The sequence below is a fragment of the Electrophorus electricus genome, chromosome 6 (genome assembly GCF_013358815.1).
Source record: "Electrophorus electricus isolate fEleEle1 chromosome 6, fEleEle1.pri, whole genome shotgun sequence".
Classification (NCBI taxonomy): domain Eukaryota; kingdom Metazoa; phylum Chordata; class Actinopteri; order Gymnotiformes; family Gymnotidae; genus Electrophorus; species Electrophorus electricus.
In genome coordinates this window covers 22,873,050-22,898,190 of record NC_049540.1, presented here as the reverse complement: position 1 = coordinate 22,898,190, position 25,141 = coordinate 22,873,050, and the positions used below count along the sequence as shown (strand labels likewise).

The 25,141-nt window shown below is 43.2% G+C and overlaps 1 protein-coding gene across 11 annotated transcripts in view; it reads right to left on the bottom strand.

Moving 5' to 3' along the window:
* The window catches only part of ncam1a (neural cell adhesion molecule 1a), a 149,937-nt gene that overhangs the window by 118,749 nt on the left and 6,047 nt on the right, over nt 1–25,141 (bottom strand). Inside the window, exon 1 of one of the 11 annotated variants that reach the window (XM_027003456.2) lies at nt 5,571–5,622. The exons of the other annotated variants lie outside the window; for them this stretch is intronic. Coding sequence (XP_026859257.2) covers nt 5,571–5,586 — 16 coding nt within the window. The 5' untranslated portion in view covers nt 5,587–5,622. Of the gene's footprint in view, nt 1–5,570; nt 5,623–25,141 lie in introns of those variants that run through there. 11 annotated transcript variants of the gene reach the window in all.

Below are 25,141 nucleotides of genomic sequence, written 5' to 3'. Positions count from 1 at the left end.
ATCATCCTTTTCTCACTTCTCTGCATGGGGTGCAAATAGCAAACCTGTTTAAAAGAGGCATCTTGCTAGGACTAGTGTATAGGTCTAATGGACCAAAATGGCAGCAATAAACACATAAATAAACATTATGGGAAGGGATAGTGTTCCAGGGGCAGACAGCAAGCACTATGGGTAAGTGCCAGGAAGCCAGTAAAAGCTTCTGTCAGTGCTCTAATCGAGTTTCGGCAGGACTTGGATCGGGCGTGGGGGTGGGGGGGGCCTGATTAGGTGCAGAGGGGAGTAGCGTGATGGATGAAGCAGGCTCTCCTACTCCCTTTTGAGCGGCACACAAAATGGCAGTGCGGAGGCTCCCTTAATGCATTGCTCTCTCCCATTACCCTGCCTGGCCCATATGGCTGCAGCACCTCACCACATGTGTGGAGGGCCATGGCTGTTACCTGCCCTAATCTCCATGTCCTACTCCCTCCCTTGTCCAGCGTGGGCTCCTTTGGCTGGTTGTTCACAGTATTGACCTAAGAGCTCCTTACAGCTGTAGTGAAACATAAGGGGTTATCGGGTATTCAGCCGTTTATTCAGTGCATCTGTCTACATTAACTGGCAGAGAACAACAGTTGCTCATGACACACTAAATGTTGACGACATTGGATGTTGCTATTGGAATAATTACTTAGGCGGTCTTACACAGGCTGCAAATTTCAGCAGTGATAAGATAAAGCAGGACTCCAGAAGACCTGTAATTAAGCATATTTGGTTTCTGCTTGCTTTTGCTGGGGCTCTCATAAAAGTGGCCAGTGATAGAGAATCACTGCAGTGAATGAACTGGCTACTGGTACTCTGGGTTATTCGCATAACGTAACCAAGCAGCTAATGTCAGACAGTGTTTTGTCTAACAGGCCTTCAGGCAGCTGTTTTCTATTAGTTTGAAAAAGGCCTTGATGCAATTAAACTGATCTGCACTAGCTCAGCTATGCAGTGAGATCTGCCTATAATCCACTCAACTGGTCTCTCTCTGGTTAAAATAAATTACTATAAGCCAGTCTCTCTCTGGTTAAAATACATTAACCATAACCCAGTCTCTCTCTGGTTACAATATATAAGCCAGTCTCTTTCTAGTTTAAAAAAACATTAAGTATAAACTCAACTCTTTCTAGAAAAATAACATAAAAATGCACTCTGTATGCTGCAAGCATCTAGTAACTAAGTTCCAGGAGACAAAATTCATTAGAATAGATAAATATGTATGGAAGCTATTTTTAATATTAACATGGAAAATGTATTTTGCCTTACTGAGAAAAGTTAGTTTGGAATGACTCATATTCATGGACAGAATATTTCTCAGAGTGATGGAAATATTATTAGACATATTACACCAAGGAAGAAAAAATACAAAAAACAAAGCAAGCCCCAAAAAAGACAAATAACAATGAAGCCCAACTAAAGCCATGATGAAGAAACATTGGAGTTTCACTAGTGCAATGTAAATGTTAGACGAGCTGGTCTTGCTACAAAAACGTCCTTTCCCAAGCATGCTGGGAGCAGCCCCGACCACAAACGGCAGCTATTTAGAGCAGCGGACACAATTCAGTTTGGTTTGTCAGGACAGGAACGGCTCCCAGACCAATAAAGCTAGCCGGGATAGAATGGGCAGGCTGCGGACTAGCCTTGGGGGGTTTACTGAGGCCTCTGAATAGCCTCAGTGGGTGTAACAGCTTCTATTCTCTTCAGTTTATTCCAACAGCAGGAAAATTAAAATGCTCACAACAGCCAAAGCTGAGATATTAATGCTCCGTGTGTAAAACAATTAACTACCAAGTCCCACATTTACTCAGGCACTGGATTTTAGAATCCTGTTACACACACTGAAATGGATTCAGAACCATCACATAAAGTAATGAATCGTCTTTATCAAAATTAATTAGATTTTTGCTGATATCAATGGCTGTGTGCTGAAAAATGCCAACAGAATTTTAATCAAACAGGCAAAGGTAAGAAACAAAACAAAAAATGGAAATGACTATTAATTTAGCTTCGCTAAACCAAGCTCTTCGCGTATGGAACATAGCACGCCCTAAAAATAGTTAAGGGGATAAAACCCCAAATGATTCTAGTCAAATCCCTGACTCACACAGATCTTTCTTGACCTCTTTTGCTCCCCACCACCCACAAACAACGCAGCCCCACCATGTAGTCTTAGGGTTGTAATTGTGGCTGTTTGGGGTAAATTTGAGGGCAGCAGTCCTTTTTATAAACACCAGGGCGGTAATCTCAAAGGCAGTGCCCTGCTTGTGTGTTACTGATGCGATGCTTCACGGACCCAACAACACACGTCACGTGTTTGACTTCCATTTTAGAGGCATGAACGTCATAGTGCGGCCAGAGCCAGGAGAGTCCGGGTGAAGCCGTGCGCCCGTGGGGACTAGCCGAAATTGTCATGTCCTCAGGGAGGACAGTCATTAGCAAGGATCTCAGTAAAGGGGGGCGTCCTGCTTTCAGACTGTTCAATAACGGCCTGACAGATGGCCTGGAATACCATGTGCCGCAATCGGCAGCAAGCAAGCCCCCAGCGGCCAATCAGATGCGGCTGTAAAAATAGATGACCACCACAACAGTGGAGTGTTCTCTGGGCAGGAGGAGCAGTCTCGCTGGCACTCTCTACTGCATTCCCCCAGCCCTCCCTAATGGAGGATGCCAAATTAGCGCCTAGCAGCTCGTCAGCCCTGGTGAACTATGCGCAGCATTCTAAGATCCTCCTCTATTTGTATTCAGTGGCAATCTGAGGACTCTCACAGAGGGCAGAATGAAATAATAGATATCACAGGAAATCAGCATATGGAGGGCAACAGCAGCCCAGGGGATGCCTCTCATTCCTCAGCTGGAGCACAAGAGCTCTGACGAGATCCAAGCTTAAGTAAACAACAATAACAACAACAAAGTAAACATCTCAAGTCTGTGACAGGGCTATGTGCTTGGGAAAGGACAATGTTTTCTCATTAAATGCTTAATGAGTCGATTTCAAATCCATCATGACTCATATGAAAGGCACTGTAGGGTTTAGTTAACCTTTAAACAGATGTGCTTGCTATGACCTAAATTTGTTTTCTTCCACACAGTGGCAGCTCAAAGTAAACTGGCAGTTTGTTTCCACTAGCTTGGAGTTTATGTTTTAAAAAAGTCTACCTGTGAAAAAGAGATTCTACAGTCACAGTCTTTTGTGAGTGGCCTTTCACCTTAACCTAAAGTGATGAAGTTGTTTTTTTTTTTGTGAGTGTTCATGTCACTGAGTAGAGAGCACAGGCAGGCTATGGACAACAGTAGAAGCTACGCCATGGTCCTCATATTCTGAAGCAAGCCTAATTAAAATGTCTATACAAATTAGAAAGCTTTCAGCGTGATCTGGGAGAATATAGCTGCCAGACACCCACAGGCATCTGCCACAGAGAAAATCTGTTTATGAGAGCTCTCTAAATTAGCGATCAATATGGGATATGTCAGTCATGTCTGGTCAAGTGCCTATGCTTTTGTAAAATGCTGGTCTCGTGTACAGTGTCAATATGTGTATCTCTTCCTTAGAAATAATGTCCCACTAAAAAGAGGTTAATATTTTTCTTATCATTGAGCAGAGAAAATGTATTGAATAAATAGTGAAAACCATATAAAACTATGTTCTCTTGTAAAAATGTAAAAATACAAAATTGCTGTCAGACAAAGATCAGGCAATAAAACCCAACAGGTAGAGGCTGAAACAGAATTTCCTAATTAATAGGTGTTATTCAGTGAATATTCAGTTTTTGAGTGTCTTTGTCTAGTTTCCTACAAATTACAGTGCTTTCCAGTTGATACAAATTCATATCCAAATAATTCCAGTTGGCAAACGTCACAGTGTGAGAACTTCATTGTTCACAGTAAAAACAATACACTTGCTCATGTTGACTCTATCCTGTCTGCTGAGAGGACCGACTCAAAGCATGGGACTCAAAGTGTGTTTCATTCTTCTCATCAACTATGACATCCCATCCAGCGTAGCCAGCGAGGGAGAGGATGGTACCCAGACAGCTGTGTGAGCAGCCTTGGCTTCCTGCCGCACGGGCAGTTGGTAATGACAGACGCCAGGGGCACTTAGCTGATGGGCCGGGTGAGCCCAGCACTGAGGGCAAATACTGGGTGAGGACGCCGTGCTTCAAGCACCAGTACAGAGTGTGGTCACAAATACAAGTAGCACAACAGCTCTGGACAGAGTCCAGCGAACCAGGGGTCACTCACATTCTCTCTTACTGGCTCAACCTGCCTGGGAGAGTGAGACAGGAACACATGCATATGAGGATAGAGGGAGATGATTAATGAAATGACAGACAGACGGGGTGTGTGTGTGTGTGTGTGTGAGTGAGTAGGGAGGGGGACAGTGTCTGAGGGTTTAAGCCTTTATCTTAATGTCTGCTATCATCACACCACAAGCACACCATCCTTCTGAGCCCATAATCAGTCCTGCAGAAATCACTGTGAGCCTAAGCCAGTACACACACACGCGCACACACACACACACACACACACACACACACACACACACACACACACACACACACACACACACATACACACACACACACACACACACACACAAACACACACACACTTTTTCCATACGCACATACTTACATAGACACACACACACACACACTTACTTTAATTACTGCCAATGGGAATGATAACAGAGCTCCCTTCTCCTACAACCTGGTTCCTCATGACTGCTCCACTCACATTAGAGTAACGTATCCTCTTCTCTGCAGACAGAGACCAGCTTATGGGGATTACTAAAAACATCTTTTACATATTACTTTTTTTCTGTGTTTTTTTTTTTTTATTTTTTTTTTTACTTTGTTTCTGCAATAACACCCCAGTGCACCCAGTTGAAGCCAGTTGAAGTCGGACCAATAACAACAGCATGACAGAAACAAATTTCTGCTTCACTACAGGAATGCAATCAACTTGGACAAGATGGTGCTGAGGAGGCTTCTTCCCTGGAGAATGTGTGCAGAATAACGGGAGTGTGTTAGGGGTCACTCTGCTCCTCTAGTTAGGCTGGGCCCAAACCTCGCCTTGCTTCACTCCAACACACAGGGCCTTGGGCTAATGTGACATTTCAGAGCAATGAGAGGTGCCTAGCAGCCACCGTTTGCAGGCCTAGATTTGACCCCAGCATACAGACAGCGCAAAACGGGCAGGCTAAGGGGGATGGTGTATTCAGTGTGCACATAATAGTGTTCAGAAAACAGGCAGCAAATGGACAACATCCAGAGAGGATTACTGGGCTGCTTAATCACAACCAGATTTGGAGCATTACGATGGAAACAAAACTCTGAACGCTCGTAAAATTTATGACTCCTGGGTCTGTGCGTCTGTGTGTGTGTGTGTGTGTGTGTGTGTGTGTGTGTGTGTGTGTGTGTGTGTGTGTGCGCGTGCGTGTGTGTGTTAGACATTTAAGGATAGAGGAACATGTATTTAAGAAGTTTTAATTTGACAACATGGTGCTAAACCTTTAGCTGTGTTTTACTGACAAAGAAAAGTGCTCTTACCTTTATAGGCAACCATGATGATAAAAGTAGTCAGAAGGAGTTCGGAAACCCACACCAATTCAAGAAAGCAGCACCAAAAAAAGAAAGAAAAGAACAAGCAAATAAATCAATCTGCTCCTTGAGAGAAGGTCACCAGGAAAACATCGCACTGCAAAAGTCTTACGCATCATGCCGCCATAACACTAGCCTACAGGAAATGAAAAAGCCTGTTTTGTTTCACTCTCTGAGCCATCTCAAGGAGACAGATTTCATGAGTGTGCTCGTGGCAATAAATCACACTGTGCAATAATAAAGGTGAAACAGAAGCAGGCAGCTCTCCACCAAAGTTAATCACATTCAGTACAGTACTGATTAAAAGGATGGGCAGAATGACTGCGTCATACAGAGAGACGAAAAAGTGTGTGTCCTACAAATTTTTGGGAAATTTGCTGCCATGGCCGACCTACACTTTCCAGTGGTGGCCAACGGCAGGCAGCTAAGGTATCAGCATGTTTGCTGGTGGTAATTGAATTTGTGTTAGCTTAAAAGATTAGCACTCTCTCAGTTTACATGGCGTCCTGTCAGCGCTGGGTCATGCAGCGATCAGAGAAGTAGGCGTGAAAATGAATGAGGTGGGTCAGCATCGTGCCACCGGTTCAGGCCTCGTGGTGTCCATGACAGTGCTGCACAGGAAGCAGTGTCTGGGGACCCATAAAAACATGTGACAGGTGTTTCCATACCGGCCCCTTTTATAAATAACACGGCCTCCCACCGGTCCATTTTTCCATCGACCAAAATATAATTCGCAAGAAGCGACTTAAGCAGATAAGCGAGAACACTCGCCCACCCGCCCACCCCCCATCGTGGACCACACAGGAGACCTCCAGCCAACGTGGGAGAAGAACACTCACTCATTCAGCATCTAATGAGGTTTGGATGAATGCTTGGGCCCCGGGCCTTTGCTAGGCGGGTGCATGGAAAGAATGCACAGAAAGAGCCCCAGCAGTCAGTCACCAAGCATGAGGGAAGTGAAGGACTCTCATGAATGTAAAAGGGGCAGTAAGTGCATGTGAGAACATCATGTGTGTGACCCCTGTGCTAGGGTCGTAATTAGTACAGCCGTACAGAATATGCAAGAAGCCAAAGGGCACGGGAGGGAAGGGAGCTAAATGGGATGCATGGGCAGGGAAAGTCAGCGTGTCTATGCACCTCTTAAACGCCTTAGAACTACCCCATCCTGGATACATGATGTCTGCTTAAAGCCCAAAGCCCTTAGCAAGGAGACCGTTTATCAGGGGAAAATGTGGTTACCAGATTAAAAGGAATTGGAGATATGAAGGAAATGGCAAAATGCGATGTGTAAACACAGAGTCACGCAGAGGTTTGGACTCGGAATGTGAATTCCAAACTGTGCTTGACATTTCTGTGCTGCCAGCGTGACCCGACATTGCTCTAGGGCCATAGAGAGGGAAAATCAACACAGTTCTCTGATCTTTCATATCTTTCATTGGTCTGAACAATGCTCGAGCATGCAGATAGAGCACCTATTCAAAAGTCAAGTCCTCAGAATGATTTCTGCTGTATTTGAGAAACATGGCCCTGTTGTAGCTGGGAGCAACTCTCCATTCACACAAAATGGAGGCGAGAACCTTGAATCAAGATGAAAGAGCTCTCTAGCTGCCCTAACCTCAGCTCACTCGCTTACTCAGCCTCTCTCCCTCTCTCTCTCCCACTCTCTCCCTCTCTGGTCTCCTGACTTTGTGTGCTGAGGACTGAGTTACAGTAGCACAAGCTGTACCTCCACCACCAGCTCCCTGTATTCAGCTGGTCCTGGCTAGGATTTACTCTAGGGACATGCCCTCTGTCTTGGAGTTTATGGTCACAGGGCACGTTTCACTCCACTTCTCCACGACAGCTGCAGAAGTGTGACTTGGAGCACAATTACGTCTGCTTGTTGCATGTTCGATCATCTTCACTCAAAATAGGCCACCATATGTCGAGCCCTAACTGGGGTGGAACATACTAGTGGGTTTTTTTTTTCCAACTGTGGGATTGCTGATGTCCTGAAGCTTTCCAACTGTGACAGAACAGTTGCTACAAAATCAACCTGGCATGCTTCAACCTGACAGTTCCAGTGACTATCAGCATCCCAACTCACATGAAAAAATGATTATTGTTTGTAAAATAACTTTTGGCAGGATAACTAGATGAAACATATCTGTTGAATTTCACCATTTGTCAGATAAAGTAAAGGATAAAAACATAATTCAACTAAACTATATCCAACAAAGTAAAATTACTCTTAATTTAAATCTGCTCCCCCACACAACTACCCACCCACTCGTACACAACCACAAACACAAACACACACTCACAGGACCTCTGTTTTGCCATCTTGGACAACAGCTCTAAAATAGCTTTCAGAAACATGCATTCAGGCAACAATAGGAGAGCTAAGAAGTGTACTCATAACACTGCTACAAACATACCAGGATATTACCATCACATGCTGCCAAAGCAGGCACTGCCTTACTGAAACAGCAAACAAAGAAAACCACAGAGACTCTGTTTTATTAAAGTTCCACTTAGGACTGGCCTATAAATTTAGAGTGAACTATTTTCTGTTTTCTACAGAAGAGATGTGGGACTACTCTAAATCTGCCATCTCTGTCTTTTTGTCAGATGCCGACACCACGCCACCCTTTTGAGCAGTTTGCCTACACTACAGATAAAAGCTGCAAACGAAAGCCTGAGAGATGAGAAAGTTCAACATCACCACTGTTTCAGCCTTGACAACCAAAAAGAACCATCTTAACAGAAAACATGCCCGTTGGAAAAGAGTCCAGGATTCTATGACTTTTTTATTCCTGTAGCTTTCTCTCATGATTTCAAAATCATGTCCAGGCTCTTGTTCTACACAGCTCAACACTGCTTTACCCATCACTTTGCCAGCTAAAATGTGAAAGGACAACAATGGCCAAAGTATAATAATGATGTACAGCCTGCATCTTCCCATAATGAGTGGTGTCATCTCCGTACTGACTAAGAATGAGCTAACACATTAAGATCAGAACAAGGGAAAATGGAACGAGTAATCAGCAGCTCATTACTGAGTAAATGAGCATGCTATAGGGCATGAGGAGAGACTGGCAGCGCTCTACTGGTTTCAGTCCACGCTGCTTCTGAGAACACAACACCAGGCTCATTCTAGCACTTCGATAATTTATGAATGCTGGGTTTAAAAAAAAAAAAAAAAAAAAAAACCACCACCACCGCAGGGCTGTAAAAAAAATTCTGAAATATGAACACCTTCATTAACCAAAGATGTGGAAGACAAAAGTAAAAGCAGACGAAAGAGTTCCACCGGCGTTAAGCGGACTAACAGGTTTATGCGGTTGAAGGTCATATTCTGAAAGGAAAGCTTGCTGTTTAATACTGCCCAGGATGTTCTCCACTCCTGTCTTCACTGATAGGATGTACCTTTAATGCAGCGTGAGGTAAGTGCTTTGTACTCCTCACAGATGTGAGCTATGTAACATAACCCACCTAAATACCATCAGGGATATTCTGAGGTAGACTTTAACGCCATGCTTTTAACAAGGTCTCGATGGTTAATAAGTTAATTAATAAGTAACCAATCATGCTAATTTTATAGAGCTCACTAGCTATATATGTCATGTCGATACCATCATTTCTGACTCTAATTTCCTTATCACCATTATCTAAATGAAAACATGCTATGCAATCTGTAAGCATGCCAAGGAGAAAACATGAAATATTGCATGTCTGAAAATGACCTGTATACTGTAGCTTCATTTCATTTCAGTTACCTCGAGGCGTCATTCTGCAAAATATTTACCACAATATCTCCAATGGGTCCCAATATTTCAATAGCTTGGCCATTATGGTAATGCAAGGAGTTTTAATATGCCAATGAATTCCACCCTTCAGCTGAAGCAAAGAAAACAATTCATTTAACACCCTGCCAGCAGCCTAATGGACACACTTCATCTTATTCATTCTTGGTTTCAATACTCTTCACATTTACCATGACCATAAATCCTTAGCTTCACACTGTGCATCCTGGGACTGATCATGTCATTGCGACAAATAATTTCAAGGATACAACCAAAGCTCATGTGCACTTTAAGTAGATATTCCACTTCATAAAAATCCAACTTCCACCCACACCACTTTCAATCAAATACCTGGTGGTCCATATTAGAGAACATATGAACATATAATCCTGCAGCTATTTTGTGAATTTCTCCAATAATATTATTAGAACATTAGACGCACAAACAGAAGGTTCCAAAAATGCCTTCTGTCCATTCTAGTTCTGATATCCAGATGCAAAACACAAAGATGATGTTTGATGATAATTTCATGAAGTGTCTGAGATACAGCCCTTATGATTCACAGTTATATGAGGCATTAAGCACTTAGACAACACTGATATAACACTGGATAACTTCTAACTTGAGGTGCTTGAACTTTGAAAACTGCCATTGCTCAGCCTGACACCTGGTTCCTCTACTGTTTTGCATGCCTCTTCTGTTCATCTTCACATAAAGGAAACGATGAGCCTGTTTTACTCTGTCAAACATACAAGGATCGAACAACCAGAGAAAGCACACCACAGCAGTTTCAAATTTACCAAATATTTGGGAGGGCAAAACGAACCCCTAGTTTCTGCAGTAGATGAAAGCAACTCTCGCTCCTCTCTTCTATAGTTTGTTTAGTTGAGGAGCTTGGCTTACAGTGATGGAGCTTATGTCAACACTAGCCCAATACCGAATTACAAAGTGAGGGAGGGACCATGCACAATACCCCACTGCTAGCCTACAGGAGGCAACCCAGACAGGCTTTGTCAATACCCCATACTGAATAAGTAAAAAAAAGGAGAAAATACCCACAGTAAGCCATCGCTATACATCATCTGAAAAACACGGGCACTCAGCATCTTGCTTGCCACAACGAGGCATACATCTTCCCGTGTCTGCAGAAGGATAGCTGTGATTGTCATCAGTCACCTGTCAAGTATTATGCACAGTGATTCCAAAACCTCTTCTGATAATGCTTCCACTTGGCCACACCCATCCTGTCAGGCCTCGCCCTGTCTACAGGAGCAGGCTTTATGGCCCGATGTCCGTCCCGGTGACTAACAATGCACCATGACAAAACAAGCCGAGCTGGCAGACAGCAAAACTCTGGCGCCCTGCGATGAGGTGGCCTGATGCACTGCACCCTGTCGCTCCAGCACTTTAAGGAGGCAATTTTCTGAGTGATTTTGCTCTGTGCAACATAGCTTTTTATTAAAGACATGTTTGATAACTGTTCCTGGGAAAAAGAAAAGAAGGGTTCCCAGCAGTAATGGAGCTAGAGGCTTTTCAACAACAAGCACTTTACCTTGAATATGTGCCATGTAAACTCAGGTAAAGATGAATTAAGTAGCACCTGCAGATTAGTCCCGGAAGATTTCGTCAACCTCTGTGCCAAGTTTTTATGACAGGTTTATCCGACATCCTGAATTCTCCAACACATCAAAAGCAACCTTATCTGCTCTATACTGCAGAATTGGGGTTCTGTGAGGCTATGATGCATCTATGATAGCTCACACACATCTGCATGATCTGCAACCCAACAGCTGTCTCTCCCAGGCCATGGTTTTCCGGGGCTATCTGATATGGAAAATCTGCCTCTCCAAAGAATCTAGAAACCAATGAATGAGGTGCTGCCAGGAAATTCCCCCAGTGCAAACCACTGCTGAGTCACATTCCCTTTAATTCACACCTTTCTCCAACTGGGCCAATGCCCTATGGTCTGATCATTTCTGTTTGCAACATACAAACTGAACTGCACACAAACATAAACCTCCAATATAAGCCTAAATTTTTTTAAACATATTGTTTTTTTGTTGTTGTTTGCTTGTTGTTTGTTTGTTTGGGGGCTACAGTAGCATGGGAAAAGTTGAATGGTCATTAGCACCAACCTGGTCAGAAGGGTTCACACTCTGAGCATAAAGGGGAGGTTAGCATGTGTGTGATGTCTCGTAGACTTAAAGGCTTCCATCATCTTTGTCTCAATGAGTTACAGATGTTCTCTCTTATGATTTGCACCAAGTACACTATAAATAAAAGAGCCTGCTGAACCCCAGGCAGTAAAACCCAAAGCATGCTACTGATCCCGCGCTAGTCTCCATGGCACAGAGGGCCCCTGCTAAAGAAAACATCACCTGTGATTCCACACGTGACCGGCTTTACAGCCTACCACTCACGAATGCAATCAATTGTGCCATTCAACTTCTTTTACACTAGCAGATTTCAATAATGCTTTAAATAACAATAAAAGCAAAGGGTAATAAAAGTCTCCAGATGTCGAGGTCAACCAGCTAGACGCAGGGCTGGGAGGGATGGTGAGTGGTGATGAGCTCCTGATTACATTTCAACTTAATTTAATTTAATTTAAAATTTTTTTTTGATGGTATCTTTTACAGCAAGGTCAGTTGTCATGCAGATAATTCTGAATTCGGGCTGAGATGAGTTTGATCAATGGGCCTATGAGTCTCCGCTGAACGCTGAATGAGTAGCTAGCGCATTGATTCAGTGGCACTGACACACTCACACACCCATCCCACTGGAGGGCTTAACATGTTATCCTTTATGGTGCTTTGAGTGGGCAAAGCTTGATGAGTGAGTGTGATGTCAACCAGAGAGTGAGACAAGGTGCCCCCCAGGGCTTTGAGCAGTGTGATGCATTCAAATTCACCTCCTTGAGGAAGTAGCCCTCTAAGTAGCAGGTCGCTTTGAGGTACTTTTGTTCGTTGGTTCTATCCAAGAAGAGCAGCTTGACGCATCAACAGAGGACCACAACAACAATGGCGATTCTGATGTTGCCATGCTCTTCATTAAAAGATAAGGACATGTAACAGCCAGAGTCTTGCCACTGGAATCAGCTTCAAGCCCATCCAAAAACAAGGCCATTACAGAGACCAACAGACACTTTTAAATGACGCAAGTTAAATAATTTCCTCATTAAGTCTTTCAAATTGAGCCATCAGCTCAAGTAACTGCTGTTAATATAAGTATGCTTAAATTTTTTAATATGTTCAGAGGCACGCACCCCACCCCGAAAGCTGAGAGCTTCATGGTCTAATTAGGAATAACTAAGGGTTATTTATTCATGTTAAGAGGACTTCTTATCCTTCACAGGAAGACAATGGCCATGCAGAGATTCAACTGCTAATCTAATCACTCAGAAATCCTACAAGTTCTCTTGAAATGTGATTTCAAGAGGGAGTCGACGTGAGGCCTGCTGGATCACAGAACATGTGCATACAGTAGTAACTCATCAGCTATCCAGGCTGCTTGACACAGGGCTCTCCAGGGACGCAAGAACTAAGGTTAAAAGACCTAAACTTGCACACATACACAAACTAATGCCTGGCTAACATCAGGATATAAGACAGTCATTTTATTTTTTAATACATTATTTAAATAATCTATATATTTGCAATCCAACTGAAAAGCAATGTGTTATCGTGTATGGAGCTTATTACAAATCTTAAGTCTTTTTGAAGTCTTTTTTTCCCCATCTTCTATTTAAGATGACCCATGCTTAAATAACCGTGGACTGAAATAGACATGTTCAGCAGATGTTTTCTGGTGAGTGAATTTAATGGGATAGAGCAGATATTTAAATCCCTTCTTCATGTGCTAAATATCAGTTCCATGACTTTACACACCAGTCCAATCATCTGAGCACTGTCGAATAACTTCGAGGATCATGATCTGGAGATGTGCTTACTGTTTCATGCATTGCACTGCTGAGCTGACTAAAAATGACCACCAGTTCTTAACATTAATCCAAGCTGCTGTGACTTTTCAATCTGTACTCCTCTATAATAAACCTAACTTTATAAAATAAATAATTTTATAATGTTGTTTTCTACACAGGATGTATAGAGAACATAATGCTTCTGTGGCACCACAATTGAAATTGAAACTGAGAAAGAAAAAACACACTGTTTAGCAGCACCAAAACAGTAAGCCCATGTTTGTGCTTTATAGGGTAGTTCTGCTCAGAGCACATTGGAAGTGTTTACAGAGACCCTGCTGCTGATGGCCAAGGAAAGTCAGACGACTGCAAGCAATAGCAAGCATAAACTGATAGATGTAGTCTAAAGTGCTGAACAGACTCCCAAACCTATTATTCATTACAGCATCTCGTCAGAATGTGCCAACCAAAAGACCTAACAAGGAGGGAACGTATCGTGTAATTTAAAATGCATCAGATGCAATGCTGTCATTCGATTTTCCATTTAAACAGGCCTGCAGAATGCATAAAGGCAGCTGGGTACTTTAACTTTAATAAAGAGATTTTAATCTTGGGGAGAAAAAGTGAAACTGTGTGTTTCCACACTTGTTTGTGTGTGAGAAATGAAGCCACTGGGGTGCCTCAACCAATCCGCTCGATGCTGGGTCTTAGTGTGTGAGAGGTGCTGTGCCATCTCATTTGATAGTTTAAAGCAACATATCAAAATGTGGATATTTACTGGAATGCCCCATCATGGCAGCCAAGTTCCACAACACCAGACGCCACATCCAGTTGAAGTCAAACAGCGGTCACACTGATTAACAGTGGGGCAAAGAAAGTTCAGGCAGTGTTTTTTTTTTGCCTTCACGCATCCTTACCCAGCTGAGAACTGACGGCACTGAGAGGAAGCAGAGGGCTGCCATCAAAGTGAAATTAAATCTAATTGGTCAGTCATTTTGGACTGCACAGCAGGTGTTTCAGTATTTAGCTCATTTTGTAGCCCTAAAAAACCCAGAACTTTGTAGTTATGTATTTTCTAAAAGTAACTCCAGGTCTATAAAGGCATTGTATCAAATCACACAACAACAAGTAGTGAGAAAAAAAATCTAATTTTGTTTATGGGTTTTTGCCACTGGTGATGGAAAAGAAATTCTGGGCCAAAAATGCTTCATTGCAGATGCGGAAAAATAATCCAGAATATGAACTAATCCAGAAAACAAAGCAACTGAATGTAAAATGCAGAATTAAGAGTACATAAAAGAAATACCTAGAAAAGGCTTGGCAGGTACAGTGAAGAGACAATCGATTTTCATACCAGAATATATAACAGAGATGTTCACTTCAAGTTGAATAATTACTTTGGCAGGGACTGTAGGGATTAAATCCAAATCCAAACTAGTTTCGCTCCAATACACTGAACAAGAGAAAAGAAAAGAGCATTCAGGTTGAGTTGAGCTATTGTGTCCCTCAGAGGCCATAGGTACCGCTTTGTCTTGCAGTGGCAGTGCTAAGGACAATGTGCGACAGTGCTGGGGTAGCCATAAGCAGAGGGTGAAAATGAAAAGCTACTGAAGCCAAAAATGTGAACAATCAGGGCGAATATGGCCAAGTAGACCCCCCCCCCCCCCTTGGCCTGCGCAGCCATTGGCAACCAATAGCAGTCTCACCAACAGCTGCATCAGGACTGTCCTTTCCATTTGCTTCCTTAGGCCTCTCAATAGTGGCCTTGTAGTCTTGCCTCTCAAAGGCATCCTTATCCCCCTTAAACACGACAACTGTTAAAGTTCAGGGGTGTAAGATATGCATGCCACAGAGGAGATATAGTTCCACCATAGATCCTTCAAGAGCAGTGCACGAATCAAAGGGGAAACATGAATTATGTTAACATGCCAAAGTCCAGTAAGATGACTCTAACAATCTCCTTCTTTGAGAGCAAGGTTTTCAGCAACATTAGGATTCTTAAAAAAGGACTGTAGACTTTAAAAGTACATTTCTATAATTGGCTATCGTCAGGACAGGGCCAGATCTGGGAAGAACCAGTCCAGAAATAAGCTTTAGATATAAACAAAATAACATCTGATATATAAATGTAGTGGTAGGAGGCATGATAACTACATAAGAAATCCCATATTATTCCCAGCTGAACCAGTAGGCTTGTAATGTACATACATTTGAGTAAGTGGAAAATACCAGTGAAAATCAGAAATAAGACTTCTGGCCTTGACTATTTTGTATATCATGGGGAAAAAAAATCCAGCAAAACAAAAAGAAAGTAACACAAATGGAGAGAGTAATTAAAGTTCAGTCTCCAAACACACTGCACAAATATACCTTAGTCTTCTAAACATTCCTGTCTGCAACTTTATCCCCTCCATCGTAACTACATGAGCAAAGTCCTCCCACTGCACGTCCAGGCTACGATCATAAACACACAAGATATATGGCACAGACCACCAACCACTGCTGAGCTACACTCCCACTCTTAATACAAACTCCCCAGTTTTACATTGCTAAGTGACATTTTTTAATATGAACTTTGTGTGCTTATACACGCCAAGACAAACAAACCATTCTATTCTACCCACTCCAGCATCCTGAGGTTCAAGGGGACCCCTGACCCCTGAGTCAAGTATTTTGCATATAACTGGCATCAACCTAAAGAAATACAAAAACACAATAGCTTTAGACATTCCATTGAATCATTTAAATCAGAAACTGCAGAAACAGTATCACGGCTACCAAAGTCGTCCGAGACTATAGGCCATGGGAGTAGACCAAGTGAAATCATGCCAGAATGATTCAGGGTCTCATTTATTTGTTTTCTCCTTAAAAATTGGTCATTGGTTTCTGTACTAAAAACTCTTCTGTTCCTATTTGGGGTATGAAGTGGCAGAGGAACCTGGATTATTAGATGATGTTATCTGAAATAGAAAGCATGGCATTTGTAGTATTGGGAATAGGTTATAGGGAGCAATGTAGGGTAAGAGCTGTTTCTAATGTAAAATGGATGACAAAGCCTATGGTCTTGTGCTTCTAGGCCTATGAAGCACTCATGCCACTGGTTCCAGCAGTCTGCTTTGTGAAAAAAGAGCTATTAGTGTAAGATTCCCGAGCAGCACACACAGAACACTGTCTGCTGCTACAAGTGGTTCAAAGCTTCTCAGAGTGTTATCCTATTCACAACGTAAATAAATAATGTTCTGTATTATTTCTGCTTGGTGAGCATGAAACGTTAAATAGTGGCATTCCTTTCAACTGAGGATAATAGAGAGCACTGTAGTTCATTCATGTGCTGGAAGAACCCAGAAGCCACAGCTCTGAAACTCCAAATACAACTGGTCTTAAAAGAGCAAGAGCCACGAAAATGGCATTACTGGTGGGGAGGCAATCCAGTGTGACCCCCCGCAGAGCCCCAGCCACCCCCCGACAGCCCGCCCAGTGGACTGGAGCCCAAACACCACCTCAGAGGAGAAGAGGAACCTGAGATGGGCACCTTGGGCAAAACCTGATGGCAAACACTCCATATCCTCTGAATTTACAGATAATGAATGTAACCATGTTTGAACATTTGTGGGAGGAATGTTTTGAAGTTACTAGAGCCCTTCAGAGGTGAAGAGTTACATATCTTGGGATTTTAACATTTATACGTGGTTCTGCAAAAGTGCTAATGAATATAGAACAGCACAGAAGCCTCCAGTCTTATTAAGCCACAGCTATGGTTTAAACTTATCACTTTCAACAAGGGAAAAGAAAAATTCAATTGCATAGCCAAAACAACAGAATAAAGCAGTACCTCCTGAAAGTGTTTTATATCGTCTGGAGCACATAAAGATACAAAGCAGCAGTGCTTTGTTCACTGGTTTAGCTTTTTAGAACCTAGCCCCTTTCTGAAATGCAATCAGGGGGCCAGGGTTAAAATAAATCCAGCCAACAGCTGCTACTTTTGCACACTGTTCGACAAACTGGCCAAAAGACCATATGTGCCCCCCAATCCTGAGCCTTGCAGTTGATGTGTAAAAGCAACTGTGGATACAATGAGAAAGCAGCTATTTTTCAAGAGTGCGCAAGATATTGAGGTCAGACATGCAAATGGAATCCCACCTCAAACCATTATCCCACATGACACAACAAAAAAAGCCAATCTATATTTCTAGGAAATCTTCAATTCTAAACACACATTTGTGGCATAACAAACTTGTGGCTCTGTACTGTTAATGAGGCATGATGCACTACTGTGAACACAATGGCCACCTTGAAACAGAGAGACATTAGGAGTGGAGATGACTCATTTCAGTATAAGGAGTTTAACTCTCGTCTGAAGCCCACGCATGAATTCCACTGCTTAGTTTCCATAGTCAATGACTTATCACATTTCCCAAGATCAGAAAGTGGTCATGTTAGATAACCTCACGGGAGTGAACTGTTTCAGTCTAACCTTGACACATTTCTCTGTTGTCTCCTTGGTGCTATTTTAGGAGTGGAGAGAGAAGCTGGGACAAGAGCTCGAGCAGCACACCACTCCTGGGATGTGGGGGAATGAAGGAGGGATTGAGAGAGACCCGCCTTGCTCTGTCTAACCTGCTGCCTTCACCTCAGACTTACAGGCAACCTCAGCATACGAGACAGCAGCATTGCTCACGCTTTCCCACAGAGCGGAAAAAAAGGCAAATCGTTTCATTAAGCCAGACAAGATCACATCAGGTCCCAGTAGAACCGAGAATCACACAAACTCCTCCTCAACCAGAGACTTCGATAATGTGAAATGCCAGAAAGCTATCTCTGTGCCAAGAGATGTACGCTACACCATACAAAATGTCAGCAAATAGAGACAGCGATGATACATTTTTGCCCCTTGCTTCTCAAAGTGTGCTTGTTTTCATAAACTCTCTCCTAGGAAAGAAACAGAGAGCAGCTTCTCGCCTGATTTACTCTGACCCTTAGTGTGGTGTTCAAGCTTCCCATTTTTTTTGTTTAACCAACCCGCTCTCCCTACACCCTCACCCTCATCCTCACCACGACCACCTCCCAACAGCAAGGAAGTAGAACAAGCTGCAACAGACTGCCACTGTGGAGTGGACTTTGGAGATAAAGTCTGACGTCAGTGATCCAGCCTGAAGTCTGAGGCCCAATTGTATCTTCTAATAACAAGGTAGCGTGAGAAGCCATGGCAAACAAGCCCACTGAACAATGCCTGAGTGAGTGTGCTGTCCCTATGAGACAACTCAGCGCACACTCAGAATGTGTGGCCAGCGCCAATAAGTCTCTGCACAGCTCCTCAGCTTTGCTCCATCTCCACAGGTGTTCTAAACATGCACTTGGAAGTGAGTTTGGAAGAACTCTCATTTGAATATGGAAAAAGCCCTAGTTACTTGTGTTTTTTGCCTAATTTCTTAAAGCCTGTTAATGCCCATTGTTGAAACTTTGCAACACGGTATCTAAAATGTGTCCTGTCAGAATTATGACTGAAATACTGCAGAAAAAAAATGTTTACGTATCTTCCTTTTTTTTTTTTTAGGCTCTACCCTGTGTTACCTGTCCCTGCCCCCTTTCACCCCCCAGCACACCAGCCAGACCCATCGTCACAGGTGAGGTAAGTGAGAATACGTCCGCCCCTTCAGGGGTGGGGAGGTGGCTCAGGGACACTGTCTCCTCTGGCTCCCAGTGGAGCAGTTAAAGTGGTCTCAGTGAGAGCAGTCACACGCCAGGCTGGTGCCGGGCCATCTGCCACCCTCACCTGCCACCAGCACTACCACCACCCCGTTCCTCCAGAGAGTGGCCCCCAGAGGCAGGCAGGGACCGCACCCAGCTCTGGCAGGGTTGCCTAACCCCACCCTTGTCCCCCTGTGCATCACCACGCCAGACTGAGCACCTCACTGACTGGCTGACACTGTGGTATCACTATATATTTTTTAGGATTTCATTTTATTATTCATCCACACACAGTTCTGGAGGCACTCTAGAGATGTGCGCGTGACAGCCCCTCCTACTTCCACAGTGGCTTAGCTGGCACCGGTAGCTCTGTCCTTGGGGACAGTGGTATTTCTCGGTTTCTTTATCATGCTCAATTCTGCTTTGTTAAGTGGCTCCGTGATATTTCATAATCCATTTATTGTTGCAGCGGGTGCTGGTAATGTCTGAGCTTGTACGGTGACACATTCTACACAGCACTGCTTTATGTTCACCATATTCCATCAGATTCCTCAATTCCTCCATTATAGGGATTTACTCTGAGGAGATAGAGGGAATACTTCTTTGAATTTCAGCCGTGTCCTTTACAGGAACTGGATGCTTCGGGTAGTTCCAGAAAAAGCACCCCTCCTCCATCTTTTTTCCAGAAAGACTCACCCTTCAATTAGATTAGCAACAAGTGTGTCATTTCATTCTTATCGAATTAAGACGCTTCTTATCCAGGATTCTAATGAAATTATGTCGACTGCTCGGGTATCATATGGTAAATCAATAACATTTTCAACTGTCTATATATTGTATGCTATTTTTCTCTGTCCTACTAGATTTCCACTTGAGAGCTGTCGCTGTACCATAATAAAATCGACCCCAGCACCGCATCACAGGCACAGTGCGTGTTACTGTATGCTGCCATTTCTGCCTTCTCAACTTGATGCATGATGTGAATAAACTCATGAGTTCAGTCTACACACGCCCTCCCCCCTGAGGCATGTACCACTTACATGCACGTGCACGTGCGCACGCACGCGCACACCCACGCACACTCGATGCACGCCAGAACAGTTGATGTGTCTAAAGTGGCACATGGATAATAGGCCTCGTTTGATACTGATTAGCAACCGGAGGGGGTGAATGCACCTGATGGCACTGTCAAATGAAGGACGGGTGTGGACTCGGTGCAAAAATTTTTTTCTTGTCTCCCCCGCCCTTCCTAACTCCCATACACACTATGTCATGAGCAAACAGGTGGTCAGCAATTAATGAGGCCGTGTGCACGCCCGCAGTATTTCTGTGCTTATTCAACCGAACCTCTCCTAGTCTATTAAAGGCCAGCCATTCTAAATGACAGATTCATATCTGCTATTGGCAAACAATGCAGCATGCTTTCAGAGACACAATAAGGGGTTGAAGTGTGTAGTACGGTGATGTCCTGCTCATGTCCATCTGTCAGTGCTCCACACTGTCACCATGCAATCATTTTATCAGCACTAAAATCCCTCACTGTGCTTCAGGACTCACAGATGGAATAAAGATCAATCAGAATGAGGGACATCCGCTCAAGTACGGGGAATAGGCAGCAAAGTTTTGCAACAGATAAAATAGATGCAGCATTGCCATTCAGATTGTTAAGAGATTTACTTTGTAGGTAATGCAAACTAGACAAGGGATGAGACATCTTAAAGGAAGTCCCAATTTTCTTTTCCTCAAAAGAGACTACCCAGTGACAGAATAGTAATGTGGTTGTTCAAACCCAGCTGCAGCTACACCCCGAGCACTCACTCCAACTCGCTCGCTCGCTTGCTCTGTCTCTCCCCAGGACACTTGCCTTTCATCTGCATGGGCCTCCATTACAAAGCAATGCACAGCTGTCACTCTGTTGCCCGGAAACGCAATACCTACACACACTCGCAGATGACTGCCGTTAATGACCGCAACTCCTGTGTCGATGCCTACACTGAATTTCCCCACACAGGGTCACAGGTTTCTGTTGAAGGCCTCAACCATTTAGCCTGATTATATGTAGAGGGACTGATTTTCACTGGACTTGAAACACTGTAATAAAGTAGAGCTTTAAAAAGTGATCACAGCCTCACGGATCAGGAAGCTCCATTTGTGATGCAGGTCATGTGTTAAACGGTTGATTGGTCGGTTACTCTTTGTGTACTGTTCATGTAGATTACATGTCGTGTTCTTGCGTGACCCCTCTAAATGATTCAAAAAAAGATGGCAGCAAAACAAAACCTATTATAATGCAAGCTGCAAAGTATCCTTCCATGGCTGCCTTGTAATGTGTTGTCTCTGAAAATCTATTCATCCTCGTGCTACTCTGAAAACATGCAGCATTTGTCCCCAGAAAAGGACAAAGATATAAATACATTTCTGCAGAAGACCCTGAATGTGACCAATGTGTCAGAGTTGTTCTCAACATCCTTATGCTAAAAATTTGCCTTTGGAACAGTGAGAATACGGTAAGATGCCCTGCAGCACTCCTGTGGATGTGGCTCGCCATACAAGCCAAATACTAATTAGGGCTTTTCCATATCCTGGGTAAACTGTCTAAACTGTCTTACCTAATAACAGTAATGAGAGTGAGAGAGGGATCTTGATCAGGACAAAAGCGAAGAGGAGACCCGGCGCCGTGCTCTGGAAGAGCAGACATGGCTCTATTCCAGACCATGATGTCTGAGCTGTCTGCTTGCCTCCCCTTTGCTCAGCTGCCTGTTTGCTGGGACGCTCATTAAGATCCATAAACAATGGGAGCAGGCTTTTCTAATGAGAACCCTTTGAATGGGCCTGTCCTTGGGAAGTCAAGCGTGCTGCATGTGCATGGGTTCTGCTACAGCAGTGAGCTGTTGATTCTCTGCAGCCATTGCAGACCCCAGCTCACTCTGGGGCAAGGCCTCCCCCCAGATAGCTCACTTCTTATGGAAGCCATCCTTTCTCCCTGACATTTTGGGAATGACTCTGGTTATAATTTGCCCTACAAAGCTCTGACAGCATGATTAATGATGACTCTATATCCACTGGCTACGGAAGCTGCCTAGAAGTGGGAGTCAAACACTGTCCTCTGCGATGGTATAGACCATAGGCTGTCCTTATCACAAAACTGCTAATGTATTTTTCTAGGGTGTACACAACAGTGCTAGTCCCAGACAAAACTAACCATGCCCTCTAATCCATTCTCAGGACCTTTCCATGTAAGTGCCCTTTCCAAAGGTTGCACGAATTTTATTGACGTATACTGAATAAGCAATTCTAGACCTAAATTAGATTAAACCTTTATTGAAAGGAACACAATGGTCTTTAGACAAACACAATCATAGTAATAATAAATAAAAATAAGGGTTTAAGAGTAGGACATTTTTTTCATGTGCCCCTATAATGATCTCCACCAAAACAAAGCACAGCGAGGGCTGAAAAGGGTGTCACTAACTCGGGTGCTCTCTGCTGAAGGCAGCACTGTGGAGAGGAGGTGACTAACATAACACTCACAGTTGTTACTCTATTGACACAGCCCACATCTTGCCCACTCCACACCATCTGTCCCAGTCACAGACAGATGAACAAATGAGGAAACCTCTGAGCCATTAAGATCAGCACTCTCCTGCAGCCTTTTAAAGCAATCTGCTCCACATTCATTGGCTTCACCCTAAATGGTTGTCAATCCTGATAGATTTTCTCCACCTGGACTGAGGCTGAGACGCGGCAACTCATTAAAATCAACACCCAGCCGGGCTCAGGAACAGTCTGTTCCCAGAATGTCCTAACTATATCCTGTGGCACTGTATCTGAATAACATGATGGTTGAAAGTCTTCATTGGTTTTGAAGCATTGAAGCAACACTATGCAATACAGTTTTAGTGCCATCTGACAGTTAAGACTAGACTGAAAAAGAAAATTGGATTTTTAATGAATGATTAGCAGTGCAAAAGCATTATCTGGCTGGCTAAAATTCACACACCTGTTTACTGCCAGCACAATCGCTTTGGGGTTTCAATCACAGTAGTGTAAACAACCTTTATAGAAAGAGTACAGAAGCGACCTCGCTGACTTTAGCAATTGCTTCTCTGAGTCACAACTGGTTATCCATCTCAGGAACCTTATCAGTCATCCGTGGCTTGACATCTCTTTGTTCTTAAAACCTAAACAGATGTCCAAACTCAGGAGCTTTGAGTGAGTACTGATCTTACTGAGGCCTTCCAAGCTACTATAACCCACAGAATATTTTCAGGAATGAGAACTCTGGTTATGAAAACATCTTTCAAAATGCTTTATCCGCAGCAATATTTTCAAGCACAGCAAAGTAATTTCATACCTTCGCGATCAAGGCTAGTAAGAAAAATGACCAAACTAAAAAAAAACAGACACACTTTGCCCTTAATCCGTAACCTTTGTTAGAGCACCATAGTCCTACAGATATAAAGCCAGAGAAAACTATTGTTGCCTCTAATCACTTAAAGCCTCTAAACTCCTTGGAAGACAGTGTACACTAATGGCATCTGCTTCTCACTGGGCCCCACACCTGCATTTCAGCAAAACACGAAAGAAGACGAAAGGCATGGCCAATGGAGCATGTTGCTTGATTTTAGCCTGAGGCCAAAATGAATGGCACAAAAGTTATTGACATGTGCTAATACATGCCGGTGCCATCACCTCCACAGCACTTTGATGAGAGGGGGTCTCTTTGCTCATATTTCATGGATAATGGTTAGAAATGGCAGTGTCCTTCCATGCTTCATTCGACGGAAATGTTGGAGTTGCGTGTTCCGTGCCACAGCACATGCAGGGGTGCTGGCATGGTGTGGAAGGAATGAGGTGGTAAGTCAAGGTAGTGCAAGGGCTGACAGGGAGGGGAAAGGTGAGGAGGCAATCAGAGAAGCAACCCCGAGCAGCCTGGCCTCAGCTGGATGGCTGACCGAGGGAGGAATTCATTATGTCAACAAACGTGGCTTGCAGTGGGAGATTGTGGAAGTACACAGCACGGTACAGTAGCCCAGCTCGCCCGGCACCTGTAGCATTCCATTGCCATGTCAGACACGTAACGTATTACATGTCCTCACTGTCTCCTCCGGGAATGCCACGCGGTATTACAGAAATGGATGCTGACATCAAATTAAAAGCTCAGTGACCCATGTGGAGCCTCTGATAACATGGGTCAGGGTACATTTAAACCTACCTTGGATAGTTCAAAGAAAAGTACGTATGTCACCTGAACACACATGCTTGGGTGATTACCATAGATTGAATTCACAACTAGACTGAACTTAAGAACTAAATAAGAGTGTCAACATCTGAGGAGGAATTACATGTATACAACATTATTTGCATACCATGCTGTCAGAATAAACACATTCTTTAGGTATACTGTCATCTACAGTTCACATGTATATGTTAGAGAGAAAGAGAGAGAGAGAGAGAGAGAGAGAGAGAGAGAGAGAGAGAGAGAGAGAGAGAGAATAAAGAGTTGTAAAGTAGTATTGGGCTGCTATTGAAGGTCTCATAATAAACAATAAAATATGTGAAAAACAAATATCAGATTAAATAAGACTGTCACTTAAATAAGACCTGACACTTCATGTTACAGTCACAACATTACTCTCTAAAAAAGAAAGAAATGACAAATAAGACAGCAATGAACCAACACAAAACAAGAAAATTATAGAGAATGTATATTTACTGTAGTTAAGGAAAAACTGTGAAGTTTTCTCAAGGTACAAAAAAAAAAAAATCTACAAATGTAAAGCATGAAAAACCACCAACTCAGTGTAGAAATGTCAATAACATTAATGTTAACAAAACATTAGTCATGTAACATTAGATAACTACCTTCTAGCAAAGTACTCATTTCATGAATAAAGCCCACTACAGTGGCAATGTGTGAAAGAGAGAAAAAGAGAGACTATGTGAGGGAGGTGGGAAAATAAATAGTAAAATAAATAAATAGTAAAATAAATAAATAATATCCAATTTTCTCTTTTCATAATTTGGGCAAGGAAGGGGTTGGTCTGCACACAACCCTACAAATACAATAATGACTGCAGGGAATCAATTATCTTCCACATTGTCCTCTTTCAAAACCCTCAATAGGT